This window comes from Pecten maximus, chromosome 8 (genome assembly GCF_902652985.1).
Source record: "Pecten maximus chromosome 8, xPecMax1.1, whole genome shotgun sequence".
In the NCBI taxonomy this organism is placed as follows: domain Eukaryota; kingdom Metazoa; phylum Mollusca; class Bivalvia; order Pectinida; family Pectinidae; genus Pecten; species Pecten maximus.
The window spans coordinates 10,185,858-10,211,423 of NC_047022.1; the positions used below are offsets into that span (position 1 = coordinate 10,185,858).

Here is a 25,566-nt window from a genome sequence, read left to right on the forward strand (position 1 = left end):
AACCACTTAACAAAATTCAATGAAATTTGGCAGAAAACCACTTAACAAAATTCAATGAAATTTGGCAGAAAGTTTCTATGGCTGAAGGTCAACCAAAATTGTGAATTATATGGTCCCCAGCCCCCAGGGGCCCGAGGGGTGGGGCCAAAAAGGGTCAAATTGACTAAAACTTCAAAAATCTTCTTATCTACTCTCAGATATGGTAGAATCAAATACTCTTCATAGATGGAAGGGTCTTAAGGTGCTTTACCAAAATTGTGAATTTCATGACCCTGGGGTCTCACGTTTGCCCCTGGGGAGGGGGTAAACTCTACTATAGTTTATATAGGGAAATCAGATTTTTGACTATTATTTGTTGGATTTGTATTGGAATTCATTCTAACTTGGTTCAAATTATCATCATGGGATTACAGTTTGATGTTATGTACATGTTGGCCCTAGTTGACCCTCAGGGGCTGGTGGGCGGGGCCAAAAAGGGTCAAATTGACTGAAATTTCAAAAATCTTCTTATCTATTATATGTTAGAATCAAATACTCTTCATAGACTGACCCCATTAGGACTGATGGGTGGGGCCAAAAAGGGTCAATTTAGTTGGCCGAAATATTTCAAATCTCAGGTGACCGTTAAGGCCCTTTGGGCCTCTTGTTCACTTATAGAATAGCCCAGTAATCCATTCCTTCTTCCTCTCAGTTGGTTTTTGACATTTTGATCAATGTATATATTATATAGATTAATTGATGCAAATCAATTGATTTTATGAAAAATATGTTACATGTATTTCCATTTTTTGCATATCTGTGATTTCCATTTTCATGTTACTTATAATACACAGCAAAACCACATACATTGTACATATACATAACAAACCCACATGAACCTATGAAACTAGTGTGTTATGGCCAAAATTGATTTCAGATCATTTCACAAATAAATACTCATACAATGATTTTTGTTTGATTTGTTCAGTGTTTTTAATTCAAATAAACATTTTATGTGATGATGATGTACTGTTTGTTAAAATTTTGCTTACACTGTATTCATTAAAAAAAAATTACAATTAGGTATAAACTGAATGGCAGCAGAAAGATCCTTATATGTCAGAAAAATGTTGCTAATATCCTGTACATATATTTACAGAAATTTGCAAATTCATGGTTTTAATTATTGAGAGATGTTGTTAATTTATGTTTTGTTTCTGTTCTTTTTGTCATTTTGATATTTTTGATTGATGAATTTTGAAATTTGATGAATTTGCAAAATCAATTTCAATTTCAATTCCAAAATTAAAAACTGGACATGCATGTATTTTAACAAATTATGATGTATTTCCCATTGACTAACTTACCAGAGGTTTCTGAATAACATTGTTTAGTCAAAATGATATTTCAGAATTTAAACAAACAATGGTTTAAGCCAATTATATTTAGTCAAACAAAAATTTAAGTAATTTCAACTTTGATGCCAGATATTGCCATTAGGCCAGTGCATCTGGTACTGGCTCCTCAGGGTGCAAAGCATGTGAACGAAAAAAAAAGAAAGTTTAGAATAAAAATAGGAGAGGACAGCAATGCTAAGTTCTACTCCTATTTGATCCTCTACGATAATTTTTTGTCACATTTTTTCAAAGTTCTAGTAAGTTTAAACTTAATCATGTCAACTGTAAATCAGAAATATATTCTCCGAGAACCTGATTGGATGAAATCATTAAGTGCCAATAAAATTATTGAAATCTACGTCAAGGTGTTGTGTTTGAAATGAAAGACGAAACTCATCAAAGATGTCCAAAAATAATTGGCTGACTACCACTTGTATTTTGAATGTCTTCACAAAGGTTGGTACATACTATTATAATATTCTCTTGAAAAATTGTCACCATTTCACGACGGGGGCATAAACAGGTCCAAAACTGCATTGCAAGTTTCTTTTTGTTATGTAAGTTTTCTCTGGATCATCTAAAAACAGCCATAGTGTGTCGGTTCATTCTTGGACAGAATATTTAGAAAAAAGTAGACCATTACCTCTATTGTCTTCTTATGACAATGGCTTTTGTGATGATGTTGGAAATGCTGATGGAAACAAAACATACAAAATACAAAGACAAGAGTGAAAATATTTATATCACATTTATTTTGTGTTGTCATGACATTGGTATAGTATAATATTGAACAACTTTGACTACAAAAAGCATTTATATGACATAGACCAACACGTAACAAGTTCTACATTTTGTACAGTAAATGATTTTTACGTTGTAGATGAGATGTTTAGGCACAATAAACTGTTTTTGGCCCCAAAAATAAATAAATATATATTAAAAATCATCATAATATACCGAATGAAATAAATAATGGGCGAATCTGAATAAGTATTGTCATGATTTTTATTATAAATTGTGTAAAATTTTGTAAATTGTTTTTATTAAGACACAGATGCATTCTAAAGCTAGAATATATTTGTGAAATGTGTTTGACTCCACTGAAATGAAAAAGGGATCTAAAAGAAAAATTAAGCTGAAGTCCAAAACAATATTGTCAAAATGTGAAGAGGATAAGAAAATTGATTATCCATTTTGTCAGCATTAATGCTGGGTTCAAAAAGAACTGAAATATAATTTTTTGATCACTGTAAATGACTGCATCATAAACTCTGCAGAACTCTTTAACCATTGTGACCAACAGCTGATGGCTAACAATTTATGCTTAAAAAATTCAGGACAAGTTCAGGCTTTAATCGGACAAGATCCAGATTTGATCAAAATAACCTTATAACACTTGAAATAAACATCAAATGTTTGTTGACTCGAAAAACTTGTGTAAACTCATCCAACAAATTATCCAGTACATATATGTACATACTGTAAATCAGATACGGTCGAAGCTATTTATCTTAAGTCATAAACAAGAGGCATAGAGGGCCTGCATCACTCACCTGGTGATATCCCGAGTATTCACGGTAAGCGAGTATAATTTCTTTATACCGGATAATTTTAACTATCGGAACTGAATTTTTACTTCCAAGTTAAGCAGGGTCTTCGAGTTATCAGAGTTTGTGATAACGAGATTTGACAGTAGTATACAATAAAGATGATTTAAAGTTACTATATCATTTTGAATTCAAATAATATTCATCAATTTAAATATATTGAAAACCATCACAAAATGTATATAATATTGTGATCCTTATAAAAACTGATTGTCACATAGAAAGTTTTTTTTGGGTGTAATTGAACTTTGGACCAGATTCATATGATTTGAAAAACATGAAAATCATGAGATATCTAACAAATAATCTTAAACCAAAATGTCAGAAATAATATTTAGGGATTAGATTAAAATATGGATCAGCCCATCAGCAGGATCTTAACATAATAATACAAATACCTTTTTGATAAATAAATAGTAAAATTAATTTATATTTATAAATTTGTGAAGGAGCTGACAATTTATAAATATTAAGAATATAATGACTTGATAAAAAAGATAAAAAAAGTTTCCTTTTCAAAACTGCTTTATATCTTTTAAAATTAATATCTGTGTACACCAAATTTCTCTCAAAGGCTCAATTTTTTTCATATTACACAAATTCAAAGAAATAAACAGCTGTTTTGTTTTGTCTGCATTATGCTATCTTTTTCATTCTGTGTTAAATTTGCCTCAAAATGCATATCATTATGCTTATTTTTACCTCAGCTATAAAGAAATGAAAATTTTTATGTTGGAAAACTATGTTTCTAAAACGAAATTTAAAGTATGGTAAGTTGGTTTGGTTTTGTTTATTTTGTTTAATGTCCTATTAACAGCCAGAGTCATTTAAGGATGTGCCAGGTTTTGGAGGTGAAGGAAATTCGAAGTACCTGAAAAACTACCGGTCAGTATGTAACCAGATATGGACCCATTCTCAGTCTACAGTAACTATGTCAGTATGTAACCAGATATGGACCCATTCTCAGTCTACAGTATCTATGTCAGAATGTAACCAGATATGGACCCATTCTCAGTCTACAGTAACTACGACAGTATGTAGCCAGATATGGACCCATTCTCAGTCTACAGTAACTACGTCGGTATGTAACCAGATATGGACCCATTCTCAGTCTACAGTAACTACGTCGGTATGTAACCAGATATGGACCCATTCTCAGTCTACAGTAACTACGTCGGTATGTAACCAGATATGGACCCATTCTCAGTCTACAGTAACTACGTCGGTATGTAACCAGATATGGACCCATTCTCAGTCTACAGTAACTACGTCGGTATGTAACCAGATATGGACCCATTCTCAGTCTACAGTAACTACGTCGGCATGTAACCAGATATGGACCCATTCTCAGTCTACAGTAACTACGTCGGCATGTAACCAGATATGGACCCATTCTCAGTCTACAGTAACTACGTCGGCATGTAACCAGATATGGACCCATTCTCAGTCTACAGTAACTACGTCGGCATGTAACCAGATATGGACCCATTCTCAGTCTACAGTAACTACGTCGGTATGTAACCAGATATGGACCCATTCTCAGTCTACAGTAACTACGTCGGTATGTAACCAGATATGGACCCATTCTCAGTCTACAGTAACTACGTCAGTATGTAACCAGATATGGACCCATTCTCAGTCTACAGTAACTACGTCAGTATTTAACTAGATATGGACCCATTCTCAGTCGACAGTAACTATGTCAGTATTTAACCAGATATGGACCCATTCTCAGTCTACAGTAACTACGTCAGTATGTAACCAGATATGGACCCATTCTCAGTCTACAGTATCTATGTCAGAATGTAACCAGATATGGACCCATTCTCAGTCTACAGTAACTACGTCAGTATGTAACCAGATATGGACCCATTCTCAGTCTACAGTAACTATGTCAGCATGTAACCAGATATGGACCCATTCTCAGTCTACAGTAACTATGTCAGTATTTAACCAGATATGGACCCATTCTCCGTCTACAGTAACTACGTCAGTATGTAACCAGATATGGACCCATTCTCAGTCTACAGTAACTACGTCAGTATGTAACCAGATATGGACCCATTCTCAGTCTACAGTAACTACGTCAGTATGTAACCAGATATGGACCCATTCTCAGTCGACAGTAACTATGTCAGTATTTAACCAGATATGGACCCATTCTCAGTCTACAGTAACTACGTCAGTATTTAACTAGATATGGACCCATTCTCAGTCTACAGTAACTACGTCAGTATTTAACCAGATATGGACCCATTCTCAGTCTACAATAACTACGTCAGTATGTAACCAGATATGGACCCATTCTCAGTCGACAGTAACTATGTCAGCATGTAACCAGATATGGACCCATTCTCAGTCTACAGTAACTACGTCAGTATGTAACCAGATATGGACCCATTCTCAGTCTACAGTAACTATGTCAGTATTTAACCAGATATAGACTAATTTTCTGTAATAAGACAATCCAGGTTTGAACATGTATTATTGATATGGGTTATTAAAAATATTTGGTCACATTTTTAATATGCATTCAGTATGTTTATATATTTCAAATATACAAAGATTTTCACCCCACACACGAAAAAGTATCGTGTATATATTTAGTTACAAAAAGGAACAATGATACACAAGATTTGAAAAATGACACTAATGGAAAAAAACAACCCCCAAAGTACCTTCAGTGAGTTATGTGGTACTTATGTTTTCATGAACATCTTAAACATGTTTAATGAAGCAATATATATAATAAACAATATTTGTACAAATTTAGTACCAGTTTTATCGGAAAATAAGCCCTCCCCTAGTGTTAAAATTTAGTACCATATTTATCCTCAAACAAGCTCCCTCTCCTAGTGTAAAAATTTAATACTGTATTCATCCTGAAATAAGCTCCTTTCCCTAGTGTAAAAGTGAAGTGCCATATTTATCCTCAAATAAGTTCCACTCCCTCATGTAAAAATTTAGTATTAAAGTTTTGAGAGGGCTTATTTGTGAATAAATTTTAGCTTACTCTTTTTTAAAAACTGGTGATTCTGCAAAAAAAAGCAAAAAAACTTCTGAGTTCCGATTAAAATTGCCCATATTTTCAATAATCTAAATTTTTACACGCCGTCTTTAAGTACAAACCAATTTCATGCAAATCATTCACACAACTTTCACTTAAATATACTATTTAATATACTTGTAACAAACGATAATGAACAGATGCCAAATCTAGTTACATTTAAACGAGGACAAAACTACGATACAAATCGCAAAAGCATATCGTGGAGATCAAGCATTCACATTAAAACATTTCAGGTACATCATTTAAATTGAAGCGTACAAGGCAAAATTTCCTGTTGGTATTTTGCATACAAAATCATATCGAAGTTTACAGCCACACTAGGTTTTGATATGATTTGGTTTTATATTATTTAACGTCCTATAAACAGCTATGGTCATTTAAGGACGGCTCCCCTGTCAATCTCTCCCAGAGTGCATTGTGGTCCCCTACATATTAGCTCGCGTATGGGACCTTTAATGGAGACTGCCTCCCTGTGTGTGAAAATGCATGCGTATCTTACGGGAGGCTACAGTAAGACTCTAATGTTTGTAATATTGACACACTTGTCCCTGAATTTCAATCTTTGATTAAGAGATTAACATATTTTCAATTAGTTCTAAGCTATAATAAGCTTTAAATGATATAATTATCATAAATGAGACAACAGTCCAATATACATATGCTTACAACACTAAATGTATTTCTAACAATGACTACAAAGATACATTTATACAAAAATTAAATGTATGATATATATATAGAGCCAACAATGGGATTTTGAAAATTCTGTCAACTTGATTCTATAAATAGATTCTTTTAAGTACGTATTTGTGCCATATATACACAATAAAAGTATATATATTTTTATCTGTAACAGACAGAGCTCAAATCAAAAAGAAAATTTTGTGAAAATTTTTCATAAGTGATATTATCGACATAAAATCTATTTTTACTTCAACATTTATATACACTAATGTACTTGTTCAAATAAGTTGATCAATATCTGAAAACGTGTATTTCCAAATAAACAAAGGATATAAAATTTAAGTAGGACATTGTGTTTTAATGTTCATATTACCCGGTAGTATAGTATTCGGTACTTCAAAACAAAACATGTATTCAAGATTAAGCTCGGTGATGAGTATCATATATCTAGTGAAGACTAGACAAAACATGAATAAAAATGGAAATCAATGATCACTGATCAAGAAAAGTACGGCTAATAACATGAGACTCATTTTTTTCCCAGATTAAATATTGTGATAGGATTTGAGTATCTTCAAAGGAATTTCTTCATCAATTGTGTAATAATGTAATAATATTTTGAAAGGAAATCTCCGTAGGGCTCTAGATACACATGTATACCACAAAAATGAAAGTCCATTTTTACTGTATTCTCATAGATGTCTAAATGTATTCGCCTTAAAAAAATTTGTTGTTTCGCAATTTTTTTTGAAGTCCATTTTTTTTTTTTTAGAATTTTCATGGATATCTCAATGTAGTCATTCTGAATAGTTTTTGAAACAAGGGGAAAATTTGCTGAATTATCCAAAGAGTAAAGAATATATGAGAAGTTTGTTGGGTTAAACCAATGATAGATGAACGTCTCCAATTCAGATCTGTGTGGGATGGCAATAATAGATCAATGCTGTTTAAACAATTAAAATAAATTAACAATGATATAATAATAAATCATATTTCTATAGAACATATCAATTCTAACAGTTCAAGAATAAATGTTTCATGAGTATCACAACTTCTAATGATAATGACTATCACTGAAAATTAAAGTTTTAAAACTTTTTTTTTTCCAGACACAAAATTTCTCTCACCTACACAGATACCTCCTATCCTCGGCTCCAGATGTGAGTGTCACCTATGCAATTGATTAATAAGTGTCAACGTGACTTTCACCTGGGGCCGAGGGGACTGGTTACTGCACAAATACTGGGGATTGTTTGTTTGTTTTTGTTTAACGTCCTATTAACAGCCAGGGTCATTTAAGGATGTGCCAGGTTTTGGAGGTGGAGGAAAGCCGGAGTACCCGGAGAAAAACCACCGGTCCGGCCTACGGTCAGTACCTGACAACTGCCCCACGTAGGTTTCGAGCTCGCAACCCAGAGGTGGAGGGCTAGTGATAAAGTGTGGGGACATCTTAACCACTCGGCCACCGTGTCTCCTTTAATGGGGAACATGTGATATATTGTAACAGTGAATACATTTTAGTCGCATATGAAGTCAAGTTTTCACTATTCCATGCCACGAATATTCCAATATTTCTACCATTCACCCTATTACTTTTGACAAAATTTCGTCTTTTATCCCAGAGTCCTATTTACTCCAACAATGAAGAAAAAGCCATTTTTATGAGAAACAAAGTTGGCAGGATTAAAGAAAAGTTCAATGTACATGTAAATATTTTGCACATTTCCCTTATTTTCACATAACACATCTGCATTAAATAAGTTTTTACTGCCAATGTGACAGAATAAATAATTTGTGTTAACCAGCCTGATTCAGATAAACTGTTGACTATATAATTCTCCATATGGAACACAGCTGTATTTTTAATCAGATCAATTTTAAGATCATTAATACATCTTTTTTTGTTTTATTTTTTTCTAACTTGCAAATTATGCAACATACAACATTTGAAATATTATTCTATTACATTAAAAATTATCCATAGAGAAAAATCAAAAATTAATATAAAATCGGACTAGAACATAATATTCAGACTCCAAGGTATTTTTGGATAACAGCAGTCCAGTCTATGAATATTATGCATTAATATTATACAGGTTTAACAAAATGGTACCCCTGATATGTGCTGATCCAAACAATTCTTGCCCTGATATTTTAGATTTTACTATGTTTATCACACAGGAGTGATAAAATCTCTTAACTTTACACTCTTATCTTAGAGATCGCTGGTACATCCACATGTATGAGAGAAACCCACATTTATATCAGATAACTTCAATATACTCTAACCAGCTACGAAGAATCAAATACCAGAGTACAGCATAGATATCGTATACCCAATATTGTTGGAAAATAATTGTTCTTGAATGGGACAGATATACTACCTACAAGTACGGCAGATACAGATATCCTACCCAGAGGTGTAGGATACAGATATCCTATACACAGGTATGGTTGATACAGATATCCTATACGCAAGTATGGGGATACAGATATCCTATACACAGGTATGGGGATACAGATATCCTATATACATGTATGGGGATACAGATATCCTTTACACAGGTATGGGGATACAGATATCCTATACACAGGTATGGGGATACAGATATCCTATACACAGGTATGGTTTATACAGATATCCAATAGAGGTATATCACATTTGTTCTTTGTAGTATGACTTCATCAATACTGTAGTCTATAACTACCTACCTTAAGTAAAAACCATATGTCTGTGAACACTTTCTTGGCATGTGAAATTTTAAATGAAAAGAACAGTCAACTGTTTGAAAATATACTATTCTGACCATCTGTAATTTAACAACAAAATATTTCATTAATCAACGATCATCAACTTGGTGGCTCATTGTCCATATTGGATTTTCTTCTTTGATGGATCTTTTCTGAAGTCATGATTTCAAGTTCACGATTTTTCCAGAAATCTAAGTTCTGTTTTACATGCATGGTATTATCAGCGACCCTTGGATCAGGTTTTCCGTAGTCCGGCGGGTTGGCGAAAGGGTCGTACCCAAGAGTTTTTAACATTGGAGCAATAGTCCCCATGTCAATCTTATCCTGTTTTGGTATATGCTCCACCCAGCGACTCAGCGCCTCGATATTCACCGGACGAATCACTTGATCAGATGATTTCTCTGTCCTGTCAATGAAAAAATTCAGAATTAAATATCAAAACAACCTTTTTATTGATTATACATTGAATAGTTTATACCACAGATTCATATGTGGAGATGGGGAGCTAAGGGATATGTTCTAAACACTGTCCAGAACATGTTCAGCACATTTGATAAGATGATAGTTTAGTCTCATGTGAAGATCTGAGGTGCATTATTCGCTGCTCCCTAACCCTGTCGGTTTGTGTTTCTTGGAAAGCTGAGAAACAGACTGATCTGTGCTGTCATGGTTGTGTCCTTGGGCAGGCACTTTTAATACCCTAACTGCTCTGGATGGCATGTAACAGGCCTCCAGTCTGTTGTGGAGTGAGGTAGTCACTAACTACTACAAGGAGACCCCATCTCAAAATGACCCTGGCTGTGCACAGGGCCTCCCATATGTTGTTCAGTGAGGTAGTCACCAACTACTACAAGGAGAACCCGCCTCAAAATGGTATCATCTGTGTTTGCACTAGTTGTGTAGGGACCTGGAAAGTCTATAGTTATGTTGCTAAGACCAACTAGAACTGTTGCCAGGATGGCTGACTAATACCCCCGCAATCTGCACGAGTCAATGGTGAATTGAAACGGTTGGAACTGGAAATAGAGGCTAACTAAGATAACCCAGTAATATAGTGACCAGTTGCCATAGCAACCATAATTTTGAGAAAAAGAAAGTGGCATGCACATCTACACATGGTCCTCTATATTTGTGAGAAGTTTCATTGAAATCGGCCCTTCGGTTTATTAGGAGGAGTTGTCCGGACAAACTTAAAGTTATGGTTCTTATCGGAAAACCTGTTTACAGTGCCATAGCAACCATATTTTTGAGAAAAAGAAAGTGGCATGCACATCTACACATGATCATTAATATTTGTGTGAAGTTTCATTGGAATTGGCCCATCAGTTTAGGAGGAGTTGTCCAGGCAAAATGTGTCTACAGAGTACAGACGGACGGACGGACGGACAGACAACCTGATTCCAGTATACCCCCCTAACTTTGTTGCGGGGGTATAACAACTTATTAAAATTACATACTTTTATGATATGCAAAGATCTAATTACATGTATAACAGTATTTATTGCAAATATTGCTGATCCCTGTGGGTGCTAAGATCTATAGCAAATATTGCTGATCCCTGAGGGTGCTAGGATTTATTACAAACATCCCTGGTCCCTGTGGGTGCTAGGACTTATTGTAAAAATTTCTGGTCCCTGTGGGTGCTAGGACTTATTGTACATATTCCTGGTCTCTGAGGGTGCTAGGACTTATTGTAAATATCCCTGGTCCCTGTGGGTGCTAGGACTTATTGTAAATATTCCTGGTCCCTGTGGGTGCTAGGACTTATTGTACATATTCCTGGTCTCTGAGGGTGCTAGGACTTATTGTAAATATCCCTGGTCCCTGTGGGTGCTAGGACTTATTGTACATATTCCTGGTCCCTGTGGGTGCTAGGACTTATTGTAAATATTCCTGGTCCCTGTGGGTGCTATGACTTATTGTAAATATTCCTGGTCCCTGTGGGTGCTAGGACTTATTGTAAACATCCCTGGTCCCTGTGGGTGCTAGGACTTATTGTAAACATCCCTGGTCCCTGTGGGTGCTAGGACTTATTGTACATATTCCTGGTCTCTGAGGGTGCTAGGACTTATTGTACATATTCCTGGTCCCTGTGGGTGCTAAGATCTTTAGCAAATATCCCTGGTCCCTGTGGGTGCTAGGACTTATTGTAAATATTCCTGGTCCCTGTGGGTGCTAGGACTTATTGTACATATTCCTGGTCTCTGAGGGTGCTAGGACTTATTGTAAATATTCCTGGTACCTGTGGGTGCTAGGATTTATTACAAATATCCCTGGTCCCTGATGAGGTTGCTAGGATTTATTATAAACATTCCTGGTCCCTGTGGGTGCTAGGATCTATTGTAAATTAAATATTCCTGGTCCCTGAGGGTGCTAGGATTTATTTTGAATTAAATATTCCTGGTCCCTGAGGGTGCTAGGTGTGCCTCATATCATACTTACTACTTATTAACCTGTTGTTTGTCTATTTGTTATTATCAATCTGAACACCACCTAAAATTGATTTCTAATTAAATTAATAACAGGCAGCCTTCAGCAATCGAGTTATCGACAGAAGGGATCACTAACACAAACATTTTACTCTACGATGTGGTTTATCTACCAGCTTTATGTAACTGTTTTTTGTTTTTTGTCGTGATCGTTTGTATGCGGATTGCCTTGGAAAAGAATTAAATGATCTGTACTGTACATTTCGCTTCACTAATCATTCTGCAGTCTATACATGCATTTTATTGAATTTCTTTTGGTAAAACTTATAATCTACAGTGTGGCTTAGAAATGGTAATCGATATGGGGAAAATAGTGTTTCTTTACCTTACAAATACATGTATATGTAAAGCAAGTTTCAGAAGAATTGATAAAGATGTTTTACTCCAGACAAACGTCTGTTTACATTTGGACAGACAAACATGCTTATTCTAATTATATATAATATCATTCTATCATACCTAACTTCATAGCAGGGGGTCTAAATATTGGTAAATTTAGATAATTTTTTTCTTGTATTACAAGTCCAAAATACATTGTACTGAAAATTGCATAGATAGCTGCACGCTTCAAGCAGCATGTACAGCATGTATTTTGCCTTAATGTGAATTATAGAGAATATTCGTAGGACAACGATCAATATTTCATAAATACATATTCTTTCGTAAGCTCGTGACCAATTAGGCATTGCATTATGATTTATTATACATCAGGCCAAAATAAAAGCATTGTTGGTTTGGCATAACCCACTAGACCCAGAAAAAATGTGCCGACTCAAAACAATTTTATTGTGAAAAATAAAACGTTGTTTTTTTAACGATTTCAGCGTTCCGGATAGTTATGTCTGGAAGTTGCAATATAGGATTGAAACTACGTCTGCCAAACCCAAATAAGGTTGGTGTGTGTTTCGTTTGTTTAAGAACACAAAATAAATAGTGATTTCCATATTCTGGTTTGTTTTCATATTAAAGGTTGAAAATCTGTTTTCAGAACTGAATAAAAAAAAATTCAGCCCTACCTACCCATATGCAAAATATTCTGGTCGGGTTAAAGCAAACCAAGTTATATTTTTAAGGGTGGCCTCATACACCAAGATATAAAACATTGAGATGTTGTCTTTCATAGACATACCCCTACACAAGCTTTATGTTTTAAAAGTGGTCAAGAGTGACCTTTATATAACCTTGACCTTTAACCTTGACCAAAGGCCACTAAAATCTAATCAGGTGTAGACCTTGATGATATGATGCTATGGTATGAATATGAACTAAATCTGTTTATGGGTTCACGGGATATCGTTTACACAAACTTTTGATTTCAAAAGAGGTGTAATATTAATGCTACCTTACATTTGACCTTTAACCTTGACCCAACAATCACCAAAATCTAATCAGTTTTAGACCTTGATGGCATGTATACTTTGTTGTGAATATGATCTAAATCTGTCCAGGGGTTCATGAGATATAGTGTTCACAAGCCTAACATTACCGCAGGTGGACAGAATTACCAACGCACAGACAAAGTGATTACCATATATAGATACCCCGCTCAACCTTACTGGAATAGCAGACTTCATTTAGCATTAGAACATGGAGGTCTGTTTCCAATATATATCTTACTAGGTTATAAAACAGGAAAACCCACAAGGCAGGTGGCCTAATTATTTCAAACCTTGGGCAGAGTGACACCCAGAGGTCCTTAAATCACAGACAAAACTACACAATGGATTATAGTAGTCTAGGAGATATGTATAGCATCAAAACAGGCAGATCAGGAATTTTATCTCCGGCCAGATGACAGATATTTACTAAATTGATATTTCAGAAGATTATAACTCAATCAATTCATACATTGTGGCAGTTATTAATTGAACAAAACTTATGAATTATGGATCTAAACAAAAATCAACATGTACCTAATTAATATATATACACAAGTAAATGTCCACATTTATATATATATATATACCGTATATAGACTTCACATTCTCTATTTGTTAAACCTTCCTCACAACAAAGGCCTTTGGCGACTAAAATCAATACTACCATAAAGTCATTGTTCAAAATTTCTTAAGTTGAGGAATATTCCTGAATATGTGGCCTGAGCACATGGAGTATTTTTTTACAATCTGAATATAGGAATATAATGAAACTGACTTTAAATTTATAGCTGTCAAAATGGAAATTTAAAAAATACACATATATCTGCTGCTTCCATTATCATTTTAAATAAAAGAATGTCAAAAAAGTATTTCATCGAATAAAAAATATTATTCAGAAATATTCATTGATCAAGCAAATATCCGAGACTGCAATTTCATTTAAGATGCAAAATCAACCTTTTAACACATATAGTATTTTCTGAAATTAAAAAAATTCTTTTCCCTCAATTTCAAGCATCAAGGATAAAATTCATGTAAACCAACATATTTTCAAATCAATGGGTTATGATCAAATATCATAGCAGAGTCTGTAACAAAGAGTACTGCAGGGTGCCTGCCGAATGGTATATAGTGTGAATACCATCTTGCACTGAAATCATATTTGCATCACTTTAAGATCAAGAGTGCTAGCTGGCATGCCATAAATCTCATCTTTCACTACAAAATCAATTAGGGATTAATCTAGAATTTAGGGGAAACTACCCTTTTTGGACCATAAGGGAAAATCATTTCTGAAAAGGGGAAATTTGAAAATCATAAAGTTTCAGTTTTTTGCTTTAAAAACACATTTTCCAAGTAAATACAGCAAATGGTTAATTAGGAAAGCAAATCTGGAGTATTTGGGAATGTTATTGCCATGAAAATGAGGGAAAATACAATATTTCAGTGAATTTAACATAAGTCTGAGGGGAAAAATGGAACAAAATTCCGAGGGGAAACTACCCATAAACGGTAGTAAAAAATGCCTAGATTGATCCCTGTCAATGTTCAATTTTCTAACAATTTGAGGAAAACAAGAAATCAAAAGTCTCCAACTCATTAAACAAAACTTGATATCATGATTATAAAGTCTACCAAGTTAAAGGAAATTGATAGAAAACTGTACGTGTGGAAGGAGATCTCTGGTTTTCTCTGGCATATCAAAGCACTAGAAATACAAGAGATCCCAGAGGGATCTTGGCGCCCACCATTGAATGATCTTCATAGGTTCCATGTCAGATTGATCTTTTCTCTACTTTTCCCTTCATTTTACTAATCTGTGCAAATTGAGACATCCCTCCAGTACTTTTCAAACAAGGGAATCCTAGCTATATAAGAAATTTGAGATTTAACGATAATGGCTGTTTGTTTGCCAGGTTGTTTTCAGGACAGACTGGTCCAAAAATGCAAAACAAGGGACCAAGGGGAACCTACTTATGAAATTTGAGAAAGATCCATTCAGTACTTTGAGAAATAGAGATAACAAACTTCAATTGTCAAAATCCAAGATGGCGGTCTGTCGGCCATGTTGTTTTCCAATTGATCTCAAAATGCAATATGCATAACGAATCACCAAGGGGAACCTCCATATGAAATTTCAGAAAGATCCCTCAAGTACTTTCTCAGAAATAGCGATAACAAACTTCAATTGTCAAAATCCAAGATGGCTGCCTGTCGGCCATGTTATTTTCAGATTGGTCTCAAAATGCAATATGCATAACTAGGCACCAAGGGAAACTTACATATGAAATTTGAGAATGATCCCTTAAATACTTTCGCAGAAATAGCGATAACAAACTTCAACTGTCAAAATCAAAGATGGCTGCCTGTCGGCCATGTTGTTTTCGGATTGGTCTCAAAATGCAATATGCATAACCAAGCACCAAGGGAAACTTACATATGAAATTTGAGAAAGATACCTTAAATACTTTCTCAGAAATAGTGATAACAAACTTCAATTGTCAAAATCCAAGATGGCTGCCTGTCGGCCATGTTGTTTTCAGATTGGTCTCAAAACGCAATATGCATAACTAGGCACCAAGGGGAACTTACATATGAAATTTGAGAAAGATCCCTTAAATACTTTCTCAGAAATAGTGATAACAAACTTCAATTGTCAAAATCCAAGATGGCTGCCTGTCGGCCATGTTGTTTTCGGATTGGTCTCAAAACGCAATATGCATAACTAGGCACCAAGGGAAACCTACATATGAAATTTCAAAAAGATCCATTCAGTACATTCTCAGAAATAGCGATAACAAACTTCAATTGTCAAAATCCAAGATGGCTGCCTGTCGGCCATGTTGTTTTCCGATTGGTCTCAAATCGCAATATGCATAACTAGGCACCAAGGGGAACCTACATATGAAATTTGAGAAAGATCCCTTCAGTACTTTCTCAGAAATAGCGATAACAAACTTCAATTGTCAAAATCCAAGATGGCTGCCTGTCGGCCATGTTGTTTTTCCGATTGGTCTCAAAACGCAATATGCATAACTAGACACCAAGGGGAACCTTCATATGAAATTTGAGAAAGATCCCTTCAGTACTTTCTCAGAAATAGCGATAACAAACTTCAATTGTCAAAATCCAAGATGGCTGCCTGTCGGCCATGTTGTTTTCCGATTGGTCTCAAAACGCAATATGCATAACGAGGCACCAAGGGGAACCTTCATATGAAATTTGAGAAAGATCCCTTCAAAACTTTCTCAGAAATAGCGATAACAAACTTCAATTGTCAAAATCCAAGATGGCTGCCTGTCGGCCATGTTGTTTTCGGATTGGTCTCAAAACGCAATATGCATAACTAGGCACCAAGGGGAACCTACATATGAAATTTGAGAAAGATCCCTTCAGTACTTTCTGAGAAATAGCGATAACAAAAATTGTTTACGGACGGACGGAGGGACGGACGGACGGACGGACGGAGGGACGGACGGACGACGGACCACGGACGCAGGGCGATTTGAATAGCCCACCATCTGATGATGGTGGGCTAAAAACTGAATCAAATTTGTTGCAAGCAAACACAACAACATATCAAAAGTCTACCATATGTTTCAAAGAAATCAGTCAAAAAAATGTAGGAGTAGCTCTCTGGACAAAAAATCATGAATAAACAAAAGGGAATCATTAAACTTTTGCAAAAAGTTGTATCAAAATTCTTTTCAGGGAAAACACATATGATAATAATGTATCCCAAGTTTCAAAGAGAGTATATAGGTAAAAAAAAGAAGAAAATTGCCAGATAAACAAAAGTTGCAAGCTGAACAGACAGACAACCCAATACCATGATACTGCCGTAAAATTTGACAAGAGAATAAAAATGCTCTCGAAGGTCTAATGAAGCAACTACATCGAAACATTGCATCTTGTTTCTCTGTGAGACCGTTAACTCTACTACCAGAAATATTGGCCTATCATTATTTACGCGAGGTTTAACTATGTATATTGTGTCTTTTTTTTTTTAAAATCTTTACATTTATCACCATACTTACTTTGACAACGAGATTCCACCAGGCTTTCCAACAAAATCTTCATGATGAAGTACAGAGCTATTCCAAGGTAGATCCAGGAATTCTAGTATCCGTTTCATCCACAATTCCGGATGTAGGGAGAGTTGTTCATAGTAAACTGGCATACAATGTCCGGAGCCAACATGGAGACACTGCGCATACATGGACTCCATCGCTTGATTCCATTTTTTAAGACAACTTCGATAACTAGTGAGGTCAAATCCAGTAATTGTGACCTTTCTTGAAATGATTGAATGCACAACAGCTCGACCGTCACGTATCAAGAACAAGAATTTGGAGTTTGGAAATAATTTTGATAAATATAGACTAGATTTCAATGTGAATGGATCCTTGTTACACAATCTTGGTGCAGCTTCTCCGTGCTTGGCAATCACTTCTAACATGAATGCCGTTATGGCTGAGTCTATAACATCGTCTGTGATTCCTGCTTCATTGAGACGACGCTTCTCCGTCTCGGATCGTTGCCAGTGTGTCCTCATTCCGAGAATTCTTGGAATAACTCGTGTTTCCTCTCCACACCGAACCTCTGGATGTGCATCGAGCATGACTCGCATTAGTGTTGTGCCACTTCGTGGCATGCCACCAATGAATATAATTGGCATGTTTTTATCATAAGGTATTGCTTTCTGATTGTGGTCGTATATATATTTGATTTGCTCCTTCGGAACCATATAGGCTTTTGGTCCATTCTCACAAGGGAGATAACTGTATATGAAAAACACGAAGCACATGCATAGCAAGCCTCCAAACAGTGTCTTACGCCTCATTTTCATGTGTAAGTTCAGTCTTGAAACCCAAACAGCTCATCAGTAAAAAAATTGCACCAAAACAAATTAATTTATGTTTTTGTTAATTTTCTTCTTCAATATTGAATAAAAAAAAACATTTTTGAAGTTTTTATCCAGAAATGACTTGATTTTCAAGCCTAAGATGTATACACTTTTAAGTTTGAGAAAGTTGTTTTCAGATTTGCTTTTTGCAGCAAACTGTCACATTGCAATAAATTCCAGCAACATGGAATATTCCAAATTTCTGGATGAAGAATTCATGGGGTGTTGGGGTAGACTGTCAGAACTGTAATATTGGAAACACAGTCATGGTGATGTTTTCAAAGTGGTATAAATCTGATAAGATTTTCATCTCTTCTCATTAAAACAACATTACTGGCACTTCTCTCCTCATTCAGCCAACTGCAACGAAAGAAATAGCGTTTTTATATGAAAAATGAAATTAAATCAGAATGAACATTAATTACTATCAACACCTTTTTCCAATTATTAAAATATCAGCCATGTTAGCAAAGAAAAAAAAACAAGAAAAAAAAGCATGTTCACATCAATGTTGAGAGAAAAAAAATTCACAAGAGATTTTTACAGTGAAACCTCTCTATTACGACCACCTGAGGGTCTGAGTGAAATGGCCTTAATAAAGGAGTGGTCTTAATACCGAGGTTGACCACATTAACCTTTGACCATCAAGAACCTTAACTCTGTACGATACCAGTACAGTAAGTGTGTGGTCTGCACATGTACCGCTTATAACATATCCATAAATGGATAATGCTTATGACTAAACTTGAAAAAAAAAATTCTATGTTAAATAAATATTTTGGTAAATCATCTCAAAAAATATTTAAAGATGTACAACTCTAACAAAGAATAATCATGATCAATTAAAAACAACAATTTGCTGTTATATATTTCTATATACTTCTATATATTTGAGACAGAATAAGACATTTCATGCATTTCTGAAGTATTTTTTAATCTTTAAAAGCAGACAAGTTCGTCCGGTTTCTTCTTGATTATGACTTCTGCTTCCGTTTTAAAACTTGGAAAGTCGCTGAAAAAAGTCGCTTTTCAGCATTTGGGACACGGAAATGATGGTCGTTAGTCGCGTCTGACAGGTAGTCGCTTAATTCAGGTCACTAGTATAGTAAATAACGTTGGGAGGAAAAAAATATGGTCGCATATGAAAGGAAGTCGTTTAATTCAGGTGGTCGCTAAGGCAGGTTTGACTGTATAACATACCAAAAGCTACATACTTAAAGCTATATGTTACCAACTTTCAGCTTCTCCTCTAAACTTTTAAATCTAAAGTGAACAAATGATTAATTGCATAAAGTAAGAAATTCTTCCGTTGCCTCGAGCTCTATATAAGGAATGCACTGTCTCACTGGCGATCATTTAAACATTTTATTTATTATTTTTTCATTTGTTTGCTTTAATACATGTATAATTCTATACCCTCAGTGCCATCTTATACAGTGATGTAGAATCTTTCATTTTCATTTTTTTATTTTGATCTCGAAAAAAGCAAAAATAACAACACCTTGTCACTGAAATAAACTATAACGTATATTCGGCCACACACGTTTCCCAATCGACAAAATGTCGCACCTAGCTGATAAATATAGATAGAAAGAAAAAGCTGACATCATGTCTCAAGTACTTTCGTTGCATCTTGAAAATTCTTCAAAGCCTGCAGAATCACCAAGATACAACGAAGGTACTAAAATCATCAAGTTATATAGCTCTTATACCAATGACCTAGGATATCTCTAGACGGTCAGTTCTATAGATCTTATACCAATGACCTAGGATATCTCTAGACTGTCAGTTATATAGATCTTATACCAATGACCTAGGATATCTCTAGACTGTCAGTTCTATAGATCTTATACCAATGACCTAGGATATCTCACGACGGTCAGTTCTATAGATCTTATACCAATGACCAAGGATATCTCTAGACTGTCAGTTATATAGATCTTATACCAATGACCTAGGACATCTCTAGACGGTCAGTTCTATAGATCTTATACCAATGACCTAGGATATCTCACGACGGTCAGTTCTATAGATCTTATACCAATGACCTAGGATATCTCTAGACTGTCAGTTATATAGATCTTATACCAATGACCTAGGATATCTCTAGACCGTCAGTTAAATAGATCTTATACCAATGACCTAGGATATCTCTAGACTGTCAGTTATATAGATCTTATACCAATGACCAAGGATATCTCCAGACTGTCAGTTCTTATACCAATGACCTAGGATATCTCTAGACCGTCAGTTATATAGATCTTATACAAATGACCTAGGATATCTCCAGACTGTCAGTTAAATAGATCTTATACAAATGACCTAGGATATCTCTAGACTGTCAGTTAAATAGATCTTATACCAATGACCTTGGATATCTCCAGACTGTCAGTTCTTATACCAATGACCTAGGATATCTCTAGACCGTCAGTTATATAGATCTTATACAAATGACCTAGGATATCTCTAGACAGTCAGTTCTATAGATCTTATACCAATGACCAAGGATATCTCCAGACCGTCAGTTCTATAGATCTTATACCAATGACCTAGGATATCTCTAGACCGTCAGTTATATAGATCTTATACCATGACCTTGGATATCTCCAGACTCTCAGTTCTATAACTGTTACTTTTAGATTCCATGTAAATATTTAAATTTTTTTTTTTACCTACTGGTAATTAATTTCATCGCCATAATGAGATTGAAGTCCTATTTTTCTTCCATAAGTTGTAATTGAGTAAGAGTTGTACCTCAAAATTGTAGGTACAAAATTGTAATACAAGTACCGTATTTGACCTAATAATATAAGGGTACAGGGTGCGGGTAATTGACAGTGGGGGCGCCCTTATTAAGATTAGTTATTCTGAAGTTTTATGAAACAGACTATACCTTATAGCAGAATACCCAAGGCTGTGGTAACGGTAAAATATTCAGTCATAAAAATATTTCAGATGAAGATATCTATTCATTATCATATATTAAGCTTAAACATCACTTGTATATTCCCGTAAACTTGTAAACCATGCCAGCTGATCTTTAGACCAGAGAATGTGTGTTCCACCATTTATGTTCAAATGGAACTCTTTTTGTGTGATTTCCCAAATCATATCAGACATCGTTTTCTTTGGCCTTATAATTGATTTACAATGTCTTTTACTAGCTTTCTGTTCTGAACAAAAATTATTTATCAACAAGAATGAAGTCTTTTACTTTATCTTCGAATAAAAAATGGTAAGTTATTATTTGTACCTTATGTGTGTTTAGTTTCGGGTGCTCTTTGCACTGACATGTCATCTGTAGGAATAGACAAAATGTGGCGAAAACTTGTGTTCCAGTTACTTAATTTGCTACAGAAAATTGAACACATAAAGTAGCAAAACATTTCACATGAATTATTACTTTTGAACACCATTTTGACACTCAGTCAAAGATTTATTTCCTTGAAAAAAGGTAGGGGCGCCCTTATTAGGGCAGGCACCCTTATTAGGTCAAATACGGTATTTTTTCATGACCATTTTTGCAACATGAATTCTTTTGATTATTTTAATAATAATTAATGATCAATTTTACTTGTGCATTTTTCTCTTACAAATTAGTTTTTTCATATCCAAGCTATATAGCACATCCGGTGTAAGTTAAAAAGTAAAAAAAAAACTGCAGCAATTGAAATACAGTGCACTCTGTCCAAACCGGATTCTATCCAATACGGATATTTGCCAAAACCGGCCAAATAATTTGGTCCCATAAATTCCCTTCTTTATTTATAGTAAATACACTCTACATAATCCGGACTCTGTCTATTCTGTAATCCGGCTGTATATTCCGGCCCCATTTCTTCTGTATACTAGTAAATCTACTCTGTATAAACTGGCGTCGGTCCCATTGATGTTTCCCTGGTTGCGGTAGCTTTAGGGGCTCCCGACGAGTGTTTATACAGTTGTAATTGCTGCATAGGTATATTATCGATTGACCATTTAACACAATGTCCACAGGTGGCTACGGATGGATAAACACCTAAACAGTTGTTGCGTACAATAAAGAAATGCATTTTGTCAATTCATATATATACCCATAATGTTACGTGTTTCTAAATGTACTACACGAACGTACCCGGATGAGGAAGTCGGAGATGATGACGATGACATACCTTTTGTATAAGTTCTTCGTTTATATTATTAACAAACATGGATCTCATGACAGCCGCCGACATTGAGGACCAATAAGATATTGAGGATAATTCCCCAAATTGGGAATCTTTCTTGTAGAAAGTGTAAGATCGGTTGATTGTTCGGACTCAGTGGAAAGCCTCTCAAAACAAACAACAATCAGTGATTGTTTTCAACCGATGTAACGTACACATAAAGGCAAATTGCCAGTGTTGAATCAAATTATGTTATTCAGTTCAAAGTTTGTATATATATATATGCATGAATAATGCACAATGACATCTACTTTATGATATATCTTTTATTCATTTTTTAGCATTCAACAACGATATAAAATTAGAATCTCTACAATCCGGAACTCTCTACAAACCGGCTTTATTGTGTGGTCCCAAAGGTGTCCGGTTTAGACAGAGTCCATGTGCACTGTATAAACATTTTTCTGAAATGCATATCACAATTTTTTATCTGTTAATATGTCCATGCCTTGAAAATTAATCCCCTCAAGTCTTCATATACAATGCCATTGATTTCTTAGGTGAAAATGCTAAAAACAGCCATATTACTGCTGTCCTCCTGTCAGGCCACCCCTTGGCGATGGCTTTGTGTAAAAGTTAATGTGTGTTGTACATGTCCCCCCAGGCTAGTTATATTATATGATAAATATGTTAATAACTTGGTCTCTGGCAGTCCTCTCTTTGATCCGAGGTTGTCAACTACCATACAAATGACTATACATTCAATGCATGCATACAAATTTTTCATCTGCAAACATCCATAACGGTTCTCCCTTTTAACAGACCTTATCAAAACCACAATCCCATTTTTGTAATTGTGGAGAAAACAAACTAAAAGACAACACTCATTTAGAAACAAAAATCATTGCCAGTGGTATAATGTAATCTATTAGTGGTTCCCCGCTCCATTTGTTTCTCGGAAAGCTGAGCAACGGACCGTTCTGTATTGTTGTGGTTGTGTCTTTGGGCAAGACACTTTACCCTAATTGCTCTGGATGGCATGCGACGGCCCACCTCTCCGGTATATTGTTCAGTGAGGTAGTTAGCAAGTACTACAAGGAGACCCCACCTCTAAATGACCCTGGTTGTTCATCAGCCAATAAATTAAAACCAGCAAACAAACTGTTATCTGAAATCAGTCGCCATGGTAAAACAGGAAATAGTATAGCTTTTACAGGGGTTTTTAAAGGCCATATATAATGGGTACCATTCTCAGACTCTACTGTAATTATTTCTTATTAAAGCTAAATTCTCCAAAATCTTGAAGTGTACTAAATTTTTTTTGTTCCTATTGGGCCAAAGTTTTTTCCAAACACAAGACAAATAGGCTTTATCCCATACTTTTCCATCCAAGATGGCCACTGACAAACTTCAACTGCCAAAATCATACATATATAGCTACCTGTCCACCATTTTGTTTTCTTCATCAGATTCAAAATCAAATGACAACACCTAGGGGAAAAGGTTACCTAAATGTCAAGTTTGAGGAATTTCCTTCCGGTACTTCTCGTAGTTTAAAGGTCGGATGACAGACCACACAGAAATGGGGATTTCAATAGCCCTGACCACGGCCAGCTGATGATAACAAGAGATCCCAGAGGGATCTTGGCGCCCACCATTGAATGTTCTTCATAGGTTCCATGTCAGATTGATCTTTTCTCTACTTTTCTCTTCTTCTAAGTCTTACTAGTCTGTGTAAATTCAGAAGAAACCTCTAGTACTTTTCAAACAAGGGAAACCTATATATGAAATTTAAGATTTAGGCACCAAGGGGAACCTATATATGGAATTTGAGAAAGATTCCTTCAGTACTTTCTGAGAAATAGCGGTAACAAACTTCAATTGTCAAAATCCAAGATGGCTGCCTGTCGGCCATGTTGTTTTCTGATTGGTCTCAAAATGCAATATGCATAACTAGGCACCAAGGGGAACCTACATATGAAATTTGAGAATGATCCCTTCAGTACTTCCTCAGAAATAGTGATAACAAACTTCATTTGTCAAAATCAAAGATGGCTGCCTGTCGGCCATCTTGTTTTCTGATTGGTCTCAAAATGCAATATGCATAACTAGGCACCAAGGGGAACCTACATATGAAATTTGAGGAAGATCCCTTCAGTACTTTCTCAGAAATAGCGATAACAAACTTCAATGGTCAAAATCCAAGATGGCTGCCTGTCGGCCATCTTGTTTTCCGATCGGTCCCAAAATGCAATATGCATAATAAGACACCAAGGGGAACCTAGATATGAAATTTGAGAAAGATCCCTTCAGTACTTTCTCAGAAATAGCGATAACAAACTTCAATGGTCAAAATCCAAGATGGCTGCCTGTCGGCCATGTTGTTTTCCGATCGGTCCCAAAATGCAATGTGCATAACTTGGCACCAAGGGGAACCTACATATGAAATTTAAGAAAGATCCCTTCAGTACTTTCTCAGAAATAGCGATAACAAACTTCAATGGTCAAAATCCAAGATGGCTGCCTGTCGGCCATGTTGTTTTCCGATCGGTCCCAAAATGCAATATGCATAACTAGGCACCAAGAGGAACCTACATATGAAATTTGAGAAAGATCCCTTCAGTACTTTCTCAGAAATAGCGATAACAAACTTCAATGGTCAAAATCCAAGATGGCTGCCTGTTGGCCATCTTGTTTTTCGATCGGTCCCAACATGCAATATGCATAACTAGGCACCAAGGGGAACCTACATATGAAATTTGAGAAAGATCCCTTCTGTACTTTCTCAGAAATAGCGATAACAAACTTCAATGGTCAAAATCCAAGATGGCTGCCTGTCAGCCATCTTGTTTTCCGATCGGTCCCAAAATGCAATATGCATAACTAGGCACCAAGGGGAACCTACATATGAAATTTGAGAAAGATCCCTTCTGTACTTTCTCAGAAATAGCGATAACAAACTTCAATGGTCAAAATCCAAGATGGCTGCCTGTCGGCCATGTTGTTTTTCGATCGGTCCCAAAATGCAATATGCATAACTAGGCACCAAGGGGAACCTACATATGAAATTTGAGAAAGATCCCTTCTGTACTTTCTCAGAAATAGCGATAACAAACTTCAATGGTCAAAATCCAAGATGGCTGCCTGTCGGCCATGTTG

The 25,566-nt window shown here is 35.4% G+C and overlaps 1 protein-coding gene across 1 annotated transcript in view; it reads right to left on the reverse strand.

Moving 5' to 3' along the window:
• Positions 1 to 4,428: 4,428 nt before the first annotated feature.
• Positions 4,429 to 25,566, reverse strand: part of LOC117332885 (protein-tyrosine sulfotransferase 1-like) — a 31,828-nt gene continuing 10,690 nt past the window's right edge. The window contains exons 3-4 of the mRNA XM_033891949.1: positions 17,394 to 18,622; positions 4,429 to 9,894 (exon numbers count right to left, since the gene is read on the reverse strand). Coding sequence (XP_033747840.1) covers positions 9,588 to 9,894; positions 17,394 to 18,205 — 1,119 coding nt within the window. The 5' untranslated portion in view covers positions 18,206 to 18,622 and the 3' untranslated portion in view covers positions 4,429 to 9,587. The remainder of the gene's footprint in view (positions 9,895 to 17,393; positions 18,623 to 25,566) is intronic.